This window comes from Hesperophylax consimilis, chromosome 4 (assembly GCF_061612785.1).
Source record: "Hesperophylax consimilis isolate HC1 chromosome 4, BYU_Hcon_1.0, whole genome shotgun sequence".
Classification (NCBI taxonomy): Eukaryota; Metazoa; Arthropoda; class Insecta; order Trichoptera; family Limnephilidae; genus Hesperophylax; species Hesperophylax consimilis.
This window is the reverse complement of record NC_142839.1, coordinates 8554591-8577170: the sequence shown is the minus strand read 5'-3', so window position 1 is coordinate 8577170 and position 22580 is coordinate 8554591. Positions and strand designations below refer to the sequence as shown.

The 22580-nt window shown below is 37.1% G+C and overlaps 2 protein-coding genes across 5 annotated transcripts in view; one reads left to right on the top strand and one right to left on the bottom strand.

The window, feature by feature from the left end:
* Nucleotides 1–1805, top strand: part of MED15 (mediator complex subunit 15) — a 29750-nt gene extending 27945 nt beyond the window's left edge. The window contains exon 10 of the mRNA XM_089651301.1: nucleotides 116–1805. Coding sequence (XP_089507427.1) covers nucleotides 116–457 — 342 coding nt within the window. The 3' untranslated portion in view covers nucleotides 458–1805. The remainder of the gene's footprint in view (nucleotides 1–115) is intronic.
* Nucleotides 1806–3624: 1819 nt separating this feature from the next.
* Nucleotides 3625–22580, bottom strand: part of LOC149424143 (E3 ubiquitin-protein ligase TRIM45-like) — a 43110-nt gene continuing 24154 nt past the window's right edge. For 3 of the 4 annotated variants that reach the window (XM_089651297.1, XM_089651299.1, XM_089651296.1), the window contains 7 exons: nucleotides 22134–22315; nucleotides 20856–21032; nucleotides 7919–8125; nucleotides 6845–7021; nucleotides 6340–6760; nucleotides 5381–5619; nucleotides 3625–4999 (listed from right to left, as the gene is read on the bottom strand). In XM_089651297.1, coding sequence (XP_089507423.1) covers nucleotides 4700–4999; nucleotides 5381–5619; nucleotides 6340–6760; nucleotides 6845–7021; nucleotides 7919–8125; nucleotides 20856–21032; nucleotides 22134–22315 — 1703 coding nt within the window. In that variant the 3' untranslated portion in view covers nucleotides 3625–4699. Of the gene's footprint in view, nucleotides 5005–5380; nucleotides 5620–6339; nucleotides 6761–6844; nucleotides 7022–7918; nucleotides 8126–20855; nucleotides 21033–22133; nucleotides 22316–22580 lie in introns of all 4 variants that reach the window. The other variant, XM_089651298.1, reaches the window with a different exon arrangement.

The following is a 22580-nucleotide window of genomic DNA, read 5'->3' as shown; positions in this document are numbered from 1 at the left end:
TAACCAAACACAATTGCATAAATAAACATGTCAACATGTAATGCTCGTTTCCTGCAACTTTTTAAAATGGTCTAAAGAACTGATCATTAAGGGAGACATTCTGTATTTTTTATAGGTGTCCCTAGAGGGCCTGCAAGTGGGCACGGGGGGTGGTAGCATCCGCCTGGTGGCGCAGCTGGAGGATGCGCGGCTGCCTTGCGTACCGCCCGTGTGCGTTTGCGTGCCGCGCTCGTATCCGGTGTGCGCACCGTCCTGCCTTCCGCCCGCCGCGCCCTACGCCGCCACGCCCTTCCTGCGCCGAGTGCACGCCGCGCTGCTGGCCCGTCTGCGAGCGCTGCCCCGCCGACACTCGCTCTCGCAGCTGCTGGACACCTGGGAGATGTCGGTGCGCCAAGCCTGCAACCCTGCCAGCCAGCAGGAGGTGCATACTCCCACCACGCTTCTCCTGGGTATCTAATATGCAAACAACTCTCTTTCGGCAAACAAACTACATGCGCCCTTTATATGAATATGTATAACACTCGAGAGTTGTAACGTTCGATAGCTGTAAGCATTGTGTATGTTACGTTGGCACTTGTCGTGTCTTTGTGCAATGAAAATTGGGACGCGGTAGATTCTGTCACTGGCCGATTTGACACTTGCAAATTTAGTATGATTTATTAATTTATGCAGGCTTTTTGTTATACATACATGTATGATCCAATATCATATCGTCTATGTGAGTTGAATACCACGTATGAGCCAATAATTTCAAAATACGTAGATTTCACATGACATTGTTTGACGCATTCAAATTTTGAAACTGACCAATTGACCGATTGTACTTGGTTAAAGTCAATACCACTAACGAATCATCCCTCCATATACTTTTAGATCCAATACATTTTGCATAGACACAAAAATAGTAAAAACATATTTTCTAATAGAAAGCACAAAGTAAACTGCATTTAAATATGTTTTTAAAAAAATCTTTTTACTGACAAGCAAGGCTTTTTGTCCCCCTGAACATTTCAACAAATGGTTCTTCCGCAGTATTGGTCTTCCAAGGATATTTATTTTGTCTCAATTTCAATGTAGTATTTTGTTAAATATTGATGGGCCATGGAATCACATACAATTTTTTTTTCTAAAGATCATTGAAATGCATATTATGTATCTGTATAAAATCTGTCTAAATCCTAGTGCTACATATTGCAGTGCACCATTGACAGTAATAATTTCTCCCAACTGCTAATTTTTAGGTTGCTACAACCAAAGGGTTAAAAAGATTTACGGCGAAAAGCTTTGTAAAATGCAACTGTTCATTGTATCATGGTCTATATATTTTGTTTCAAAAAATCGTCATGTTCTTGTTTGGATGAAGAAACGCTATATAGCGTGTTTCAGATCTGAACAGCCAGGTACTGCCAACTTTCCACAATCCCCTCTTTCCCAACATTGGAAGTGCAATATAACCTTGGCTCGGGCCAGTACTCTTGTGAAAGCAGAGTATTGATTGTGAAATCATTGACCTGAGAAAATATTTATTGACATTATTTTCTTAAGACGTAATGTAAAAATTTGTGGTCGATATTATTTATTTCTGTAATACAAATGTGTTTCTATGTTTAATTTCATCGTAATGTATTTTGTAAAGATTTTATCCATTATTCAAGTAAATAATATACCAAAGGAGTTACACACAGTTTCATTCCTAATTAATTTTAGTTGAAAACCATTTGACTATATCGTTATATTATTTTTTTAAATGAACAATGTGTAATTTTTATGTAGTCCCAACAATTTTACATTTATGTCTATATTTGTGTTCGTTAATTATTAAATTTTTTATTATTAAATAAACACTTTTATAAATACTTGTTTTTATTAATTACTTCCAAACTCATCGTGAGTTGCCGTGAGTTTGTGGATGAAGAATTTGCTGTTTCCACGGTGATTTGCTGGGAGGGGTTTCAATCATGCCTCTTGCTGGAGCTTGCCGACAAGGTGACCGGCTCTTAACCGGCTCTTATTTTAAAATTAAGATAAGGAATTGAACCCACAATCTCTTGTTTAAAGAATTATTTATTAATAAAACTATTTCGTCAATTACTTATGTTATTCATAGCTTGTCTCATAGAATAATCAGTTCCAATAAGTAGTTTCTGTTTTGAATTACATGTTCATTGAAAAATGTTACTCATTACTCAGGAATATTTCACATTACTAACCAACTTACCCATGTGACCGACGGACGAAATTAGTATGTTTAACGACGTCTACGGCTTGTAAAACGTTATATATTTAATTATGTATTTTGTGGTCCTTGCCATAGACGCAATAGATATACGCAATAAATATGCGCTTTATAGTTTTTGGGTTCGGCAATAAAGGCGAAAATCGTAGCTTTAGAAAGATGATTGTGTTAAATATATTCATTTTACATACACACAGGTGGCCCTGATGGAAAATATTTTCCCTCAGGTCCTATGTCATCTTTGGGGATGTTGTGTGGAAGGTCTTTTTAACCCATCGTTATACCTGCCGCCAAGATTGGGGGGCTGCATTTTTTCCGCATCGGCATATTGCCCGCCCCATTGGGGCGACTAAAACTTTTCCCACATACTTAGATAGTTCACAATAAAATTATAATCTATGTAAAAGCATAAAAAGTGTTTAATTTGGGGAAATATGGGGTGCAATACTGCACAGTAATAATCCTTCTCAAGTATGCACAGATGTCACAAATAAAAATTAGTATGCCCATGGGTCAAGGAAAAATGTACAAGGGGCAACGAGAGAAATCGATGTTTGACTTAACTCACGATAAATTAACAGGCCTTATCAATAATACACCAATTTAAGAATGTTTTATCAATTTGCATGATAATATATCATGACGATACAAAATTTTTTCATTGTAACGATAAAATATTCGTATTTTCGTGATAATATATTCGTAATCAACCAAAAGTTTATCAGGAAACCTGTTAATTCATTCTCCGTTTCAATCTAGTTTTCAACCGGAATTACCAATAATTTGAAGAGATTCTTAATAAGTTAGTAATAGTCATATTTCTCCGTGGGCTGTTAGAAATCTGGGGATCAGTGTGAACCCAGTGACCTCGGCATTCGTAACCACACAATTACGGAGGCTCTACTGTATTGTTTTTCTTTTTATTTATCATTGACCGGCAAAACATAAAAAAAACTATGTCAAACACACGACGTAAATGGATCTCATATTATTAGAATGTTTTTTCATAGACGAATGGTATTAATTAAATAATATGGTAAATGTATATGACACGAATCGCTCGGGTGGTTAAATGATTAGATAAGGTGTGTAGGAATCTTTATTTTCACTTTGTCGGTATTATTTTTATTAATTTATTATTATTTGTGTAGCACAATTATTTAAAATTAAAACTGTAAATTGCCAAAAGACCAGCACTACCACCTTTCCGTCATTAATTTTTGGGTTATTATGTCATGTTGAACTTCCTACAGAAGTCAAAAAGTTGTCTAAAGAAGTAGACAACTTTTCGTACAGATGTTTTCAAAGGATATGAAGAAAAATAAAATTCAGTTATCAATTCAATAATTTATATTAACTCAACAAATATTGTAATATGAAGACTTTCATGTATGTTTTATTCTTAATATTATGTCTTATTTATGTATAATTATCCCATTTGGGAATTAGAACTCTGGAATGGTAAAAGATGAATTTTGCCAAACCATAAATTCAGATTTAAGTCATTGAACACATTTAAAAAGGCATCATCTCCTCAATCAATAACTCAAGGTATTCAAATACCATAAAATTCTTCACTCTCTCATCGCAAACCAGCTCAGTTTCAATGAAGACCAAGTAAGCTGGGTGTTTTGTACAGGACTAGCAGATTCTTCGATGAAGCTTTCTGACCCTGTAAAGGTCTCAAGTATGGCTGATTAATTTTGATGGACATCTCTTGGCTGGAGCCCAAAATGTTTGTGTTTCCAACATTAGTTTTTCTTCTTCATTTGATTGGGATGTCTTCTAGACCTGAATCAACAAATCCCTTCCTTCAGGCTCTTTTTTATGCATTTACTCCGCACTAGGCCCTGAAGAAAATAATTCACCTAAGGGCTTGTATCATCTTTGGGCATGCTGTGTGGAGGGTCTATTTGAGGAGAGGAAAGAGTGAACAAGTTGTAGAAGGGAGGAATCACAAGCCGGTAAATCCACAGCCGAGCTGTTGAACTCGAGAATGAGTCGTGGAAACAACCCATTCTCATGTGACAAATGTCAAAAAACTGTACAAATTTAATTTTAGGATGCATTTGGCATGTCTCCCGACTGTTCACAGGTGCCGAAGGTATCAACGAAGCTAGTTCCTCCGAGCATCTTCCATTTAAATACCGGTAGAACAAGGACACTAGACAATTGGACAATAATTGACAAAAAATAGTTCCACTGGCTGTTCATTATTGCATTGTCAGTGGGATAAATGAGATCTGGTCATCAAGCACGGCTAAATACATTTCAAGCGACGTTTCAACCCTGAATAGTGGTCTTTCACCCGGACAATCTTCCACTCTGAAACATGCCGCAAACATACAATATATTACTTTTAATGAATTATTTGTGAAACAACACAAATTTGCTTGTGCATCCCGAATTTGAACCCGCGACTTTCATTTCCATGGAGGTCGTCATAGACCAATTTTCTAAGGACTATTCATTCAGTGATGGTTTGATACAAATGATTATAGAGAGAACTGATAAGTGTCGCGCCCCTTGCCCGCGTGCGGTGTGGTACAGTCGGCGTGCTGGTCTGTGTTGGCGCAGCAGGACCAGTGGCGCGCCCCTGGGTGGCCGGGGTGGCCGTGCCCACAGCCCCGGTAGCCGCCGCCCATGAGCCCCGCACCCTCGCATGCGCAAACGGCCAAACGGCTGCCACTGGAAGAACAGAACGAGCAGCAGTGAAACTTTCCCGCGTGCGGCCGCTGCTCTCGTGCGATTAGTGTGAATGGGCTGTTCTGAAATCAACCAAGATAATGTCAAAATAAGAATATTCAATCAGCCAAATATTATCTTTAAAGCAGAAAGCAATGAATGTCAGAACAGTTGTATTTTTAGCGGAGTTATTGAATTTTGAAATTACATTGCCAGAAACTGTCATTGATTTGGGCAGGATTGCTTCCCCAAACCCGGCATCGAGTTTAGACGTTTTCACGTCAAAATAAATTCCTGGGCAAAACTGGGTAGTAAAACTAGGGATATATAAAAATGCGTACCGAATTGTTTGAGAAACATTCAATCGCCAAATAGTGCACCATTAATTTATGTTTTATAAAACAAGTTTAGGCTAGTTTTAAACCAATGCACACTAAATAAACATATGTGATGAAATACCTTGATAGGTTTTCCATTAATCAACACAGCCAGTTGGTACGGGCCGGGAGCATCAGGGATGAAGGAGAGCTCGTAGGATCCATCCTTGCGGTCTTGCGTGATGAGCGTGCGGGGGCGGTAGCCAGACCGCCGCAGCGCCCCCCACACCGCAGCGCCTCCCCCGCATAGCGGCTGGTTGGAGCAGTCGCGAGACTCCAGCACCACGGAGTGGCGGCGGTGGACGCGGATACCGCGGAAACCTAAACAATTAATTTATTATCGCTTTGTCTTATGGGTTAAATTAAAACATTGACATCCAGACACTTAATAATAATATTTAGCTAATTTATTGAGTATTTTATCAAGTGGTTTGCTACGTTTGGTGATTTAACAAGGTTTCCCAGGTTCATGGGGGGTTAGGTTTACCCAGGTCTCGGCGGCAGATGCGTCTGCCAGATTACTACCCCTTGTACCTTTTTCCTTCTCCGAAGCTTCTCTCCTTCGTTTCCCTCAAAGACTACTCCCAGGATCACCAAAGATTATGTAAATTATTTTCCTCAGGGCTAATGTAAAAAAAACCTACGTGGACTAATGTAAAAAAAATGCTTTTTGCCTTCAAAATCAATGCATGGAATTTTTATTAAATTTTTTGGGAGATCAACAGTAAAATTGATTGCACTCAACCAAAAAAAATTATCACATAAGTGTCTCAATGACTTAATGAAATTTAACATGTTATCAAGATTTAGGATGGGTTGTTTCACAGAATTTGAACATTTCGTGAAATTTAATTTTTAAGATCTGTAAAACTTTTATTTAAATTCTGTTATTATATCATCATGAATTAATTAGTTGTTTCACAGAACTGAAATAAAAATAGAACTTAAAAAGCTCCTTTAAAAAACTTGAATTTTTACTTTGAAATTTGATGAATTGTTCAAACTCTGTAAAACAACCCATCCTTTGTTTATATTTCTTACATTCAGGATCAATGACGCACAGACTTGCTTCCACGCCCTCAGTAGATATGACTCCAAACAGCTTATAATTCCCGTACTGAACAGATTTCTCCTCTTTGACCAATTCCAGGTTCTCCGAGACCCTAGAATCTAATAAGCCATCTGTGTTTGAACACCATTCCAGTCTCCTGAGAAGCGGTCCAACAAAACTAAGAACTTCCACGTCTGTTCCTTCGGATAGAATATCTTCAGCAAACTTGACAGCGTCATTAACATTTTCCGCTCTCTTTTCCAACTCTAGTCTCTGACTAGCGAGTGCTTGTACTTTCACATCTCGAGCCTTTACTACTTGTAACTGTAATGTTTGTCTATGTTCTTCTACTGCTCTGATGTATGAATCTATAAATTGTTCTACGTCTTCCTGTACTATGCTGCTTTTAATCTGAAAAATGAAGCACTTTATTAAGGTGAACAAACAATTTAAAGAAATCGAATTGATAAAATAAGTTTAAAGTGGTTTGTGTACCTGAATTCGTTTTCCTGCAGATTGCAACTTTTCTAAAGCTGAGGTGGTTTGCCTTACAACAGGCTTCACCCGGTCCACCGCTTCTCTAATGGTCCTAATGTAAGATTCTGCAGCTCGGGAGACTGGATCGAAGGAATGTCCGTTGTGTAACATCAAACAGCAATCTCTGCAAATCACCTGCAACCAGATTATGTATAATTATTGGCATATTACGGCATCACAGAGAGAGAGGGGAAAGAGTTTTACAAAATGTTAAATTGACCACAGTATTAATTCTCAATAAGATATCAATTTATTGTGCTGTTCAATTCAATAAAAGCCAAACCCACAATTCAGTCGACATTTTATTTCCTATGCACTTGATGGCCGTGGTAGCAAGCCGAAGATCGCGGATTCAAATCCCAGCGTTCGCAAGTAAATTTTATCTGATTAATTTGTGTTATTTCACAATTTAATCACTTAAAATAATATATGGTGTACTTGCGACACGTTCCAGAGTGGAAGATACTCTCAGTATCGCCCTGGTGTAAGACCACCATTCAGAATTGAAATGTTGCCTGAAATGGCTTTGGCCGTATTAGTGACCAGGTCTGAATAGCCAGGTACTCCCCCACCTTCCCCTTTTCCCATACCCTTCCCCTCCCCCCTTCCCTTCAGCCACACAACATACCCCAGTTGGGGATGCCATAGTCTAACTGGCTCCAGACGGTTGGGAGTAGTTGGGACTCTTGTGGTTGTTTCATTAATGTATTTTTATTTTTGATCAATTTGAAATGAAAAATTATATAAAATGCAGCAAAACGTTTTTAAATTTTGAGGAACCTTGTTTCTTTTACTCATAATTTTTATAGCCAACCCCCCTCCCAGGATGGGATTTTTTTTTCAGAAGTTCCCCACAACCCCACGGCTTTTTCTTTTTAAGGAACCGGTTCCAAAAGTAACTGGATAAAGAACCGTTCCATATCTGTCTGCGGTAACTGGGACTGCATTGACAACCCGTTTCAGCTATCAAACATCGAAATATCTCTAGTTATTGATAGATTATTGTATGGTTAAGTTCTGGTGAGTACCAACCTGACAGCAGGTGGAGCAGAATAAGTTGAGCTCGTTGTCCGGGTGGCGCGCGCAGAGCGGCTGCCGCCGGAGCGTGAGCGCGCCGCGTCTGGTCGCGTCCTCCAGCGGCAGCACGGCGTGCCGCGCGGCGGGCCCTCCCACGCGCGTGTGTGCCGCGCCGCACCCGCCGCACAGGCTGATCAGACACGTCGTGCAGCGCGTCTGGGCCTAAGACAAACCCACAACACAAACTCACATACATGTAATTGCTACATTGTCAAATTCAAATATTTTTATACACTTCATAAATATTAGTACGATTAGCAAGTCGTAATGTGTATTATCGAGAGAAGTCAACAAAGGGGATGATAATTCGAGGAAATCCTCTATGAATTTATGTGGTTATTTTTAGTGTTCGACCAAAGTTTCGGTTTCGGCCAGTTTCGTCCAATAACCGAGTTTCGGCCGCGGTTTATTTTAATGTCGTTAATTTTATTTACTATTATTTTAAAACATAAAAAGCCTAATTTCGGGGAAAACAGTGTTTATTTTAAACTTACTAAAATAAGTTTCGGTTTCGATTTCTGAAAAACTGAACTGAAAGACTAACTTATAATTTAAAGTGAGTTCATTGAACATTTTAAAACCTTTATAAATATTTATATTATACGCCCATACGGGCTTTCACAAACGTGTGGTAGGTAGTATATGTTCATAATAATTCAGTGGAAAAGTAATCAAGAGATTTTTTTTTAATTATATAGAACCCACAGAAGAAAGCTAGTACGATAACCGTAATTGTTATTATTACTGAGATATATTATTATAGCCTTCTTGTGACTATATTCCGTGGAGTTGAACACTTTTACAATTTCTGCGAAATGATTGCCAACTGCATGCAATCTAGGTACAAGCGAGTATCTAAATGACTACTGATATTTATTTATTTATTTAATATCAACGGTATAAATATACCATAAACAATGATAACATGTCACAGTTAAAAACGTAGAAATATTAAAAAAAAGTGGGTGTGTCAAGCCTACGCAAGACAGAAGTGAAACTTCTAGTATTCCTCTCTCTCTATTTTCATTTCATCATCTCTATTTTCTCTCTTAGGTTAGTTTGAAAATTAGAGGTTAAATAATTCAACGACGAAGCATGGATTTGCTTTTTCTAATATTTTCTTATAGATGAATGACGTTCGATTAATGTATAGTTCCAAAAATTTTCAATTTATTCACAAGTATACAATATTACATAAATAACAATATTACAATTAAATATCTCGTCACTACTCATTTTTAACACTGAAATTCTGTACCAAACCGTATGAACCACAATTTATGAATGTGGGTTCTGTTGGTTTGTCGGTTTCTTACCTTTGTCGTCTGCGCCTCGAGCCGGTACAGCCGAGATGTTCCTGGTCTCGAGGAACTGTCTCACCTTACTGCAATTGCTTTCCTCGAAGGTTCTATCGGAATTATCCACATTTTTGGAGGCAGCACTACTCACTAAAACCAGCAGCAGCAAGCTGAACGCACAACACGTATATTTACACGGCATTTTAAACATATTTTTTAAAGTTTATAACAACTTCCTCGACAGTAAACAATATTTATATACTGGAATACGAATGGAACGGCAAAGCGCGCGACGCGAGCGCTCTCGACGGACGACTAAACCAGACTGAACGGCGGACGGACGGTACAGGAAAGCCCTGTCCACGTCTGTACCACAGCTAAGGCATGCGCCAAACAAAATTATACTACCGAGTAAAAAAGTACTTAAATAAAACACATAAAAACTTTTATGCGCATGCTAATGATTTGTTGCTTTTACTGAAAACAGTGAACGGTGAACGGTGAGCGGTGGTGGAGGTACCCGCATTTTCGTGTCGATCCTGACTCGGTTTTACTCCGTCCCCGAAAATCCATTACGCGCCTAAAGAAGTTTCACTTCAAAAAAAGAATTACAAATATATGTGGCATTTGATTGTGAAATGACATTAGAGAGTAAGTAAACAAGAGATACAAGTACATAAGTTTCTATAGTGCAAATAAGGTAGAATTAGTTTAAATTAATATTGATTGAAAAGATTTGATAGCATAGCCCTCTTGTACCTACCTTGCGTGCAGTTAAATAGATCTGCCACATCATATTATTGTTGCAATAAAAAATATTTTTCGATCGAGTACTTCTAGTTGGTATGTTGACGGTGATTAGACTAAATAAATCAGGGCTGTCTATAATTCCATTTTGTTTTGTGTTGAAAATACATTTGTCTAAGGAAGCCTAAAATAGTTGCAACTTCTTGTGGGATCATGGACTGTACTATTAATACTTTTTAATATTTAATCTGGTAAAATTTAATTTTTTGAAATATTTACATACAAGTTATCTAAAATATCTTACGCCTTTGGTGTGAATGCAGTTTGCCGTTTTGCAGTTCAGAAAATAATTGTTTTCTGGAATCCAGTCATTTGAAAGTAGCACGAAAAAAACGTTTGTTCTAATTTTGTTGCAAAGATTTCATTACCATAGCGAGAATTTATAGAATGCCCCTCGTAAACAGCGATTGTTTAAAATTATTTTAGTATCACACGCCTCCCTTTTAATTCCCAGTTGTTTGAGAGGCGAAAGTAATGGCCGTCATAATGGTCCATTTCAATCTACTCGAAGCTGCTTTATATGCCTTGTCTGCGTTAATATTTGCACTTTAAGTACGGCTAAGAAAAATGAATTCATCTCTAGAGCATGGCCGATTTATACCTAGCAACTAAATTATAGGTTCAAATCACTTTTTTGTGATGTGAAGTGACAAGCTTTTTTACATTAACTCCACACAGGAGGCACTGAGTAAAATAATTTCCCTGAGTGCCTGTTATTTTTGGAGATGCTGTGTGGTAGGTCTTTTGAAGTTCGATATTTTGTGTGAAGATTTTCAGCAAATTTCAATTTGACCGTGCGCCGCACGGATTTCCTGAAAATCTTCATGCAAAAAATCGAATTTCCGAAAAAAATAAAAAATCGTTTTCAGCTTGAACAACATCAATAATGCAATTTTTGTAATATTAGTACTCTAGCACACCCAAAAGTCACTAACCGCCACTGTTCCTGGGGCGACGGTACACATACCCGCCAACCAAATTGATATAACAACGTGGTCGTTAGTTTACAAATGTCTAATTTATTATAATATAGATACATACACTATTAAATTATTATTATATTTACTTTAGATTAATATGGTTTCTACAATCCAGCTTGAATCTATGTACAGACTTTATAGTTTCCGGCAGCGCCTTCTAATATAATATTGCATTTGTTTGAATAGTAAACTGTTGTGTATATTGGCTTTGGCCTTTCCCAATATCATAATCACAATCCAAGCAAAAGTTAAATCGGGCCATTAATGAGAAATTTGAAAAATCTAAATATCGAGCTGAAAGTTTTAGCTGTTTAGCTATAAATAGTAGAAAGTCGGGAGGGGTGGTTTTGCGCTCAGGTAATCAGTACATAGGTAAGTACTACTGGTTTAGGCAGTGGTCCGCCACTGGTTTAAATAAATCCAAATTATTTTCAATTAAACTTTTTTGAACTAAAGCAATTTATCGCTGTCATCATCCATCAGTCCTTATTTTGATTTGCCATTAGTGAGCACATTAGGTAAAAAATAAATACCGGTAACGATCAGTATTTCACTGCAGCGCGGCTGTTTGTTGAGTGATATATTTTATTGGTTGTATTTATTTAGAAAACGTGTCAGAAGCGAGCCTTCGTAATGGTTTCACGGGCGATTAACTGGTGTGACAACCCGCAATGAGAATCAGAGAAAGGATTCTTTAGCGCATTTTGTAGCAGAACTGTGTTGTATGGGATGGTGATCATTTGGATAAGTGCGTAATATAAATGTATTCATCGAATTATATTTTAATGGATCGAACTTTTGACTAAACTTCATCACGTTTTGTGTAGGTATATGTATTCCGTACGCTAGAAAATGGAAAATAATTAAAATGGTCCAATCTATTTGGACGTGAACCTATAATAAGTTTCTCCAGGTCCCGAAAGATTGCAATGGGCTGGCCATATGCAAAGAATGCCAGGTGACAGAGCTCCGACAATCAATCACGAGTAGAAGTGATATAGCTGCAAACCGATTAAGGGGTGGACAGGATGGGAATACCTGAGCACTGGAAAATAATGACTAGAGATCGTACCGGTGGAGAAAAGAGAAAGGAGGCCAAAACCCACCCAAAGTTATAGCCAAAGCTGGCCAAGTGCCCACGCCTTGGCGCGCGATTTATTTTGGCGTGTCACGTGATCAAGTCAGTGCCATCGAGCAACGACAGTTCTCAGATACTCGTTGTTACTGCTTATTTGTTTTACCGCGAGCACATTAAATAAACAGAGTGATTAGACTATTTTAAATAGTAAAGTTTACTTAGCACTGAGTTTGTAATTTGACGATTTCGCGCCCAGGCTTGTACTCTAGTCCTTAGTTGTAGCACCGTTATGCTGAACTTTGATATTTGTAGAATAATCTAAATGGACCGGAAACCCGCTTAAAGATATGAAAAATTAGCGTAGAGTGATTTCTTGAAACATTAAGAATTTATTATCAACACTTGGGTCGCAATCTGCATGCACAAATATATTTACCACATCACAGATGGATCGCATATATTGAAAAACATCGCACAATGGGAATGTATTACTTTTATGTTATTTCAAGAATATTTTTAATGACTCAACAGTTCACCGCAGCTTCCGACAGTTGATTTGAAATGAATCACTGCACTCTGCAGTTCTAAGAATCCTTGTGATCATTAAACATTTATTTTTCTCCTCTTTTGGCCGTCGAGAGATTATACAGTCATAATTATTAAACGCCTTTCCTCTCAAGATGATAAACAACACAAAGCAGCCATTTATAAATTTATGCGATCCGAATGTAATCGACCGCGATAATACGTCTTTGTGTTGCTTTGAAAATTAAAATTTGACTGGCGAGAATAGGTCTGGTTTTCTTCAGAATATGAATGGCTTAACTGTATCGCTATTGCCCGCGCGTCGAGTGGAAATAATGTTCTTATTTATTTTGTAGTATCTTCGCTTTCATTAACCCTTCAGTACTTTCATCACATTTGTCCAATTTGCAATGTTTTCTGTGCATTTCAAATGCGCTATATACATCACATTTTTTTTAAATTTTCCGTAAAAACAAATACTGTTTTGGAAACTTATAAAATTATTTTTCCGGTGTATGCATTTAAAAGAAACATAACTCTTTTTAAATAGTACTATTTTAATATCAAACGTGAAAAATGTTGTCAAAAACGCTAACGAAATTTTTATTTAATTTTTTACTCCAATCATAGAAAAATTGAAAAACTAAATTATTCAAAATCACATTCGTTTTGTTTGGGAGTTTGTAAGAAAATTTATTTACTATCGTTCATATAATTTATTTATTTATTTATTAAAAAAAAACCAGTTTTAAATAAAAAAACGTACTCTGCACATCTCACTAGGGCATTCCTGTATATAATTAAGAATGAGAAATTTTTTTAAAAGTTAAAGCGATTGTTATGATAGCGGCGCGAAACATGAATTTATTAATTTTTGGATATTTTTAGGATTTTGTTAATAGATTCCAGTAACTATAAATATTTGAGACAAACTGGAAGGAATTATTATTTTTCTTTCCAATGTCAAAAAAATTAAGTATTTCCGCATGATAGAAAAAAAGGTAATAAAACTTTTATAAAATTTGGACGCCCGGTCATATATGGCCTTCAAACGCTAGAGGGGTTAACTGAATATCTTGACAGGGTATCATGATGGATTCACCAATCAGCATGTTTTGGGCTGTTCATAATAACAAGTCAAAAGTCAAATCTTTTATATGCTCGATGAAAAGCAGGTATAAGATAAACTCATCATTTTGAGATCAGAGAAAGGAATCAAAAGGAATAATTTTGGGTCATTTCTGTTAGTGTTTCTTCATCGTGCTGTTTACCACTGACGTCTGAATAAGTTTACAAATATACCTTGGAAATTAAAGCGGAAAGTGATGCTCGTTTATGGATCTATGGGAAACATCATATTATAGAATGGATGGATTGTATAGAACAAATCAATATACCTCTATTTACTATTGTTGGGGTTTTCAAACTCCGTCACGACCATTAAATCGATAATTAGTTTCATTTACGATCAGCGACGGATTGTAATGTTTAGAGCACAAGCTTCAGGTTGGTGGTTTGCTGTCCTTATTCAACTATTTCTTTATTTATTATTTAGAAACGCAAACAGAATATTTACCTATAAGCGTCAAAACAATATACGTTATAAACAATCTGCGTATGTAATAAATGTATTTACAAAAGTAAAAATTGTGCTGGATGGTGTTTAAATCCATCAATGAAATGGCCCCACCCTACATCTCTGAACTATGCGTTCCGGAAAACACTGGTCTGAGTCAGTCAACTCCAAGGGCGGATCCAGCTTTGGCGCCAGGGGGGGGGTCACGTAGTCGTGGTCAAGTTTTTTTTTTTTTTTTTTAAAGAAAGACAAACATTCCCGGGTTACGAATAACCCAACAATAACTCCTACCACCACCACAGAAAGCCGAAAATGCTTGCTTGTGTTGTGATGGAGGACTTAGGTCCGGTCAGTTACAGTTACAAGAAGTTATAATTTAATTTTGATAATAATATATACAAGAAAAAAGTAGGTATTGTTGGATATGGTAACACTAGGTATATCATTAAGGCCAAGTATAATAGGTACCCTGTTCAGAACGAAACTACAACAATGCCCCCCAGCGGAGGAACTAGGTTTCACTAGCCATTTAAAGACAGTTCTGTACTAAAAAAGTTCTGTTGAAATTCGTAAGATGTCACTAATTATAAGTGACTTATATTGCATGTTGTTATTTGATTTTTTAAAACACTTTCCCACTGCAGAAGGCTCCGCGCTGACACAAAAAATACAATAGGTAGGTACATCAATGTGCTCTGACCGTAATAAAAAACGTACTTGAAGACTATTCAAGAGTAAAAAATGTATGTTTTGAAGGATAACAAAAAAAATGCTTTTTGTAAGCTTTTTTTAATAAGGATCATAGAAGAAAACAACGGTGCCTAAGTAAATAATATGTAATGCTTTATTAAAAACAATTTCATGACACAAGTAAAAATAAATTACTACTAAATTGCTACTTATAAATTCACATATTTATAAGTAGCATGTGATAAAAAAAAATAAAAATTATAAAAATATGGGATTCGAACCCGGGTCCTGCATAACGAGTGTCGAACTCTCTGCCTCTAGACCACGAGGAGAGGTATCTCGCGCGACGAGAACCGCGTATACGACGTGTACTCCTCAATTGACTTGTCCCGCGCAATTTTAAATTTTGAAAAACTCACTTACGGCTGTGTTTTTTACTAAAAAAAACTTGTCACGCACGTCTGCGAGGGTAATTAGTCGCGTTATCGGCCTTGAGTCACTTGACGGTCATGAGTCGGTTTTACTCCGGTCCTCGAAAATGCATAACGCGCGTAAAGAAGTTTCACTTCAATATATAAAAATCGTATGTAAAGTACATTAAATTTGAAATAAAAATTATGAACGTATATAGCATGTACCAAATAAGAATCAGCTAAGCACACCTCACAATAAATGTAATATTATTTTACTTATACAATAAAAAATTGTGAAGACGAATCGTATCAACCTAACTCGATGAACATCTCTGATGCCTGTCCTCAAAATCAATGACAAAACATATTTACATAATATACACAAGTGTGTGTGCGCATGTCCACGTCGAAAACTAACACATGTATAAACACGTGCACAGCAAGACCGTTCGTCAATTTATAAAAAAATACTGGCAAACTTCTTCGTATATACAAGTAGGTATTATCTTCGCTGACTGATGACACGCAAGATTTTGTTGAAAATTCCAAGGGTCGTTCCGTGATTAACGCCATCTGTTGACATATTTAAAAATAAGCCTTCAGTTCTAATTTCTGCCGTAGTAGCTGAATTAATGTCGCCACTTTACGGCAACATAATTTATTATTTTAATAAACTCGAAACTCTTAAACAAATGGTAATTTAAAAATGTGAAAATAATTTTAAAAAGTGGACAAAAATAATAGAAACTATTCCTCGTTCCTTTTTTTAGAATAAATTTAACCAAAGTTTAGTAAACCGCATTTACAAAAACATTAAAGATAGTGCCTAGGAAATAATTATACCACAACCTTATTTTTTTATTTTTTTTTATTTCTGAACGAAGTCTTGAAGAAAAACCTTCAGGGTATTTTTTGAGGATATTCAAAAATTAAAATATTTTTTGAACAATACGAAAGGACGGCCATAAAAAGGTCATATTTCTGATTTAATTTTGATAAATGCTAAGTCTGTATAATTAATAAAAATATATAATATTTTTTTACCGGCTAAGAACATCATATTTACCGTATTGCGTAATAATATTTTCATTATTTCGAATTGATAAATTACTAGACACCGCCTTAAGATTGTCTTTTGCTCCGCAAGCCCGGGCGGCGTAGGCTCGTGTAATGTCAATTGTCAACCAATACAGTACAGATTACAATTATTAATCGTGTTCTTATTTCACCACAATATAACATGGTGTCAGGTGTGTCTTCAACATAGTATTGTGTGTAGGAATCTTGAAACTTTTTGAATTTCCTTTTCCTCATTGTAGTTATTCGCCATCATATATTTGGAGATCTGATGAGGAGGCACGGAATGAAAGATGTTGTGAAGGTCAGAGTGTTTATTTGAGGAGTCAGGTAGCCGTGATGAGATAACGTTGGACAGATGTTGTATTCTCCGGATGCTGGCTGTGATGGCTGGTCAAGCGCGGGTCTGTGAGTCGACGCCGGGCGCTGGTGACCGGACTCGTTGTCTGTCAGGCACTGGCGATCTTGGCAATCAGTACTCCAGTGCTGACGAGAATGCTGAAGGTGCGATGGACCTTGTAGGAGGTTGAAAGGGAGCTGAGTAGACCAGTGAGGATGCTACGTGTCCTCGTGGTGGTCATGGTGCATGGATGAAGCGCTGGTCGGAGACGCTGGAACCAGGGCGCTGTAATCCATGTAGCGTTGGCCAGGAACGGCGATCTGGGCCAAAGCGCTATGATGATGTCCCGATGGAGTCCATGATGAGAGCCGGGAAGAATTTCCTTCGCGCAAGTGAGGTGCGCGGATTATCACTCGTTGAGCACCTTGTTAACTGATGGCAGATTGATGACTGACTGACTTCTTCATGCTGTCGATTTTAAAAGGTGAAGAAGCTTCTGGAACAATTTGGTTGCTATCTAGAATTTTCCAAACAAATAAATAAAAGAACATCCAAGAAGTTTGTTTGGAACAATCGAGACTTCTAGAATTTCGTTCGAATGAAGTAGTTGCGTACCACTACATATATAAAAGAAATGATTGCTTAAAACGTTTCCACTCGCCAACCATATCCGTAGCATTCTGCATTTGCAGAATTTGACTCGACATTATTATTGTAACACTTTGCTTGTCACGACAAAATAGACAAATAATAACAGCTTGTTGACCGTTATTTCTTTGCTTCCTGGTAAAGAATTTGAATCGTTCCACTGTAATATTCACTGTAGGTATGAAGTGTCTATCCAGTCTATCGAAGAGTAGAATAATGCCTTCCAGCGTGCTCTTCTCAATAGTGAGGCCGAATGAATTAAAAATTTGAACTCCTTTAGGACCAATCGTGTGCAGCAAATGTTATTAATAAATGTAAGTACTGTACTTCCATATTTAAGAGGAATATAAACGCTGGAAATATTTCGATTCTTGTGCTTTATAAATTTTAAAACCGAGCGCCTTGCACCGTCATATTTTGGCCTGATTTGCACGAGGCAAGTAATTTGAAATAAATATTGTTGCCATGACGCGGTGCTTGCAATACGTAAGAAGCGCCCTGCGAGATATTCGTTCGCCGATGCTTCCATACGCTTGTTAATACCTTGTTACCTGGTGGATGAATACCGTCCATTCTATTTTGCCAGCAGCGGCCGAGCCGGCAGCGTAGTCAATATTATCGACAATCCTCAAACTATGGGGAACGCTAATAAAAGTAAATATTTATAAAATTTGAATTGATTTTATTTATTGACAATTCAAACAAAAATATTCTGAAAGTGAATTATTAATAGGTACATATAAATATTAATAAAAAGAAACTTGATTAAGTTGAATATAATATGTATATATATTAAAAAAATGTAACTAATACGTTCTTTTACAAAACTAGGTATATGTACTTTTATCAAATTTACATACACTTTATCAAATTTCCACATCTAAAATTTTTGTAAAATTTATTTACAAATAAATTTTTTGGAAACAAATCAACAAACCAATCTCAATATTAGAAATGATGATGGAACAACTCACAGCTAGGTTTAAATATATTCTACAATAGATGCATCAATTTATGGATACATACACTTAAAAAAAAGGTTAAAATAAATAACTTGCATCTAGCTATTCTGAATTTATCCTAAAAGAGCATAATTAAAACAAATACAATAGATATCGCGGGTTCGAACCCCGGCAAACAAATCTCAGTATTAGACATTTTCAAGGAACAGCTCACAGCTACATATATTTAAAAATTATTCTTATAAAATATTAACTCTGATCTACCGATACTGAATTTAAGCATTATATTCGTCAACCTAAAATTTCTCAAATGAAAATATTCTACATTAGATACATCAATTTATGGATACATAGACTTAAAAAAAAACGGTGAAAATAAATAACTTGCATCTACCTATGCTGAATTTATTCCAAAAAGAGCATAATTAAAACGAATACAATATATATTATTTTAAAACAAAAAGTAAAATTTCGACGGCCTCCATGGTAGAGGGGAAAGGCTGCCAGCTAGCGATCCGGAGATCGCGTGTTCAAACCCGGCAAACAAATATCAAATGCAAATATCGCGCAAGCGTCACACGTGGTTACACAAAATGTGTCATAATAATATGAAAGGTGGCGGCCGAAGCGCGCGCCGGTGGCGGTGCGCGGTGACGCGGTAACATTCGAATTTTCGATGCGTTCGTTCCCGAATAATGCGTTTGCCGTCAAACAAAGTATTATATTAAATTAATTAAATATTGAAAGTACTTAAATAAAATTTATATTGTGACAAAAAATATATAAAAACATTATGTTTAACAATTTTAATTGGTGGTCCACCTAGGTCCTGGATGGGCCCAGGACCTAGGTAGTCATGACCCCCCCTGGGCTGGGTCCCAGGGGGGGGGTCATGACCACCGTGACCCCCCCCCTGGATCCGCCACTGGTCAACTCATAGATCAGCAACATCATCAACTGTAGGAAGACTGATGGAACCGAAGAGCAAGTCAAATACTAAGTTTGGTGATCGCGCTTTCGGAGCATCTGGGCCGAAAACTTGGAATAAACTCCCTCCGGAACTAAGATCCATAACAAGTCCAACAGAATTCAGGTCTAAACTAAAGACTTACCTTTTTAAGCTGTCGTATCCTTAAATTAAATATACCATTCCTGAGAGAAAATCCAATTATATCCAATTTTCCAATTATGTCCTAAATCCTGTATCTAAATTTCGCTAATAAACAATTAGTTAATGTTAATTAAGTGTTAATCTCAAGTGACCTACCAAGTAAGTATTGTACTCTATATTATCTCCATATTTAGTTAGCAGAGCATTGTAAAAGTGTATTATATATTTGTACAGCGCCCTTGAGGTGATTTTGCACAAAAACGGCGCTTTATAAATAATCCAAATATTATTATTATTATTATTATTAAAGCAACAAAGCTTAAGAATTCATTAGTTACAAAAAAAGTTAGTTTTTCTGCTGAAACTCAAAACAAACAAACGGAGATGTTACAATGTTGAAGGCAGAACAGAGTGTGAAGATTTTACTTGGTAAGGGTAAAAATCAATTCGAATTATATTTTAATTGTTAAGAAATAATACAAAATACTGTGGCGTTTTGTAACGAGTTATTGAATGCATAAATTGAAAGTGAGAATACTCGTATGTCAATGTTACTTATTTTATTGTTTAATCTTTTTGTTTGTTCTTGGTATAAAGCCTTAACAAATAATTAATAACAAATAAAAAAAGTCGCCTAAAATATTAATACAAATTGAAAATATCTCCCAAGTAAAAACAAATGCCGCCAACGAGAATTGAACCCGTGCCTTCTGATGTCCGGTCAGGTGCTCTGTAACCACTGAGCTATGTCGACTTATTTCCAACCCGCCAAATGATTCAATATTTACTATCAGACATCAGAAGGCACGGGTTCAGTTCCCGTTGGCGGCATTTATTTTTACTCGGGAGATATTTTCAATTTGTATTAATATTTCAGGCGACTAATTATTGCTTATATATATATATAGCTAGGGAACGATTTGCCGGCCTTTGTGTTTCTTTTCTCATACAACATGGGTCTCTTCAACACCTTCACCTTCTTATCTTTAAAAAAGACCCGCCACACAGCATCCCCAAAGATGACGTACGTCTGAGGGAATTTATTTTCCTCAGGACCTCCCGCGTTTAGTTAATGCAAAAAATGACCTTTGCACGGATCTCGTTAGGTATACCACGATTTTAACTTCTGATCATATTGAGATCAGCTGAAAAGCATAGGTCAGATTGTTATCGTTTTAAGCACATCATAAATGAACGGAAGACTTGTGGAAGTGAAATATGATAGAGTATGAACCATTCTAACCTTCTAAGAAATAACCAAATGTTTAAAATTTTGTTGATTCACACAGCTTGTCCTACGTTCAATAGTTTCAATCTGAAAGTTTCAGGGATTTCGTTGTTGAAAGTTTTCAGCGCTGGTGACATGATTTTAGTGATTTAGTTTTACCGGTACATCCTCGGTGCATATGTCGCAGAGCAGCCTCGAGGGGTCCCTGTGCAGGTCGGCCACCAGCATGCGATGCTGCAACAGGAAGTGTGGTGGGAGGCCGAGCACCCCTGAGGGGCCCAGGGGGCACTCCGCTCCGCAGATTGGACAACCCAGAATCGGAGGGCCTCGGAATATCTATTGGAGAAAATTATAAAGTTATACAATATCATAGCGATTCACGAAGATTTAGTTTATAGATTTCTGTATCTTCAAAATATGATATTAAATTATCACGATCAGAGGGATTCAATTAAGACAGGCTTAAGAATTGAAGATAATTTTGTTGAATGAGCACATTATTCTGAACCTTTCTCTTCCCTATCTCCTTAATTTTCCATCCCTTCAGACTAACAACATATCTGAATTGGGGATGGCATCCACTCCAGATGGTTTGGAACCGTTTGGAATCTTGTGCGGTACTATTCATATAATAAAAGTCTGCGCCATAATTTTCTATGCGGAAAATGCTCAAAAGTACACTCGTCCCTCTTGAAACTTCTCCGAAGCGCTACAATACCTTTGTAGCCGGAAGAGTTGGCGATAGGCGTCAATGTGTCAAGTGTGTAGGCCATTGTCATCTCTGTTTTGCTCTCATACTCTCTATGTTGGTAGAAACCAACTTAATGCTAACTATGATTATTCCTAGCTCACCTCGGTTCTGAATTGGAGGGTCGAACCTATAAACTAGAGACATTTCTTAGATGACTCTTTAAATTTTATAAGCTACTAGCACTAGAGCCATATATGCTACAAAGCACGAACTATCACAATAACAAGTCTCCATCTTCTGTCTTCGTCGAACGTCACAGCGGTGCTGCCAAGGTTTGTTATCTATGTGAGGATGTTGTGTCAGCGCTCTTTATTGGCAGCAGACACATGTCAGCGCTATATTGGCGGCAGACATATATCTGAACGGATGACGAACCTCGTGTTGGCACAGTTGGTCTAAATAACAAATGTAGATCCTAGGAAATAAATTGTACGGCGCTCTTGAGGTGATTTTTCACAAAAACGGCGCTCTACAAATTATCCAATCATTATTATTATTATTATAGTATATCCATCTATACTAGGGACGTAGTTCTGATCTATACTAGGGACACATGGAGAATGCGTTGAACAGTTTTTTTAAGTAATGTGGAGTTTGTCTCTTGAGCCGACGGTGTCGGCAATTTCTCTGTGTCTGACGTGTTATCAAGAATAGTTTTTTTTAGCAGTTAGCATATTATTAGTCACCTTTTTAGTAATAACGAAGTGCCTGGGGCTCCTGTGCTTGTCGGCGCCGCACTTGGCGTTCCAGCTTCCGTCGGAGGACGTGTCCCGCGGCTCGCTCTCGTAGCCCGAGCCCGCGGACCCCGAGCCCCCGGAACCCGAACCCGAGCCGGAGCCCGACACCTCCGTCTTCTCGTTGGTGGAAACTGCAAAACGAAGAAAAAAGTGCCATACGAATATTTTAACCATTCGGGACTAGATAATACATTGTCATGTTAGTTAGAAACGTCTGTCAAATCATTTATTTATTTGTATCATTAAAGCTCTTACATAATATAACTTACAGTATAAGACATAAACTGTAAAATGAGAAATTATAATTGAGTAGGTAAGTAAGGATAGTAAATAGAAAAACATGTAAATAACAAAGCAAAATGAAATCGTGTTTAAGTAATTTAGTATAGTATATAC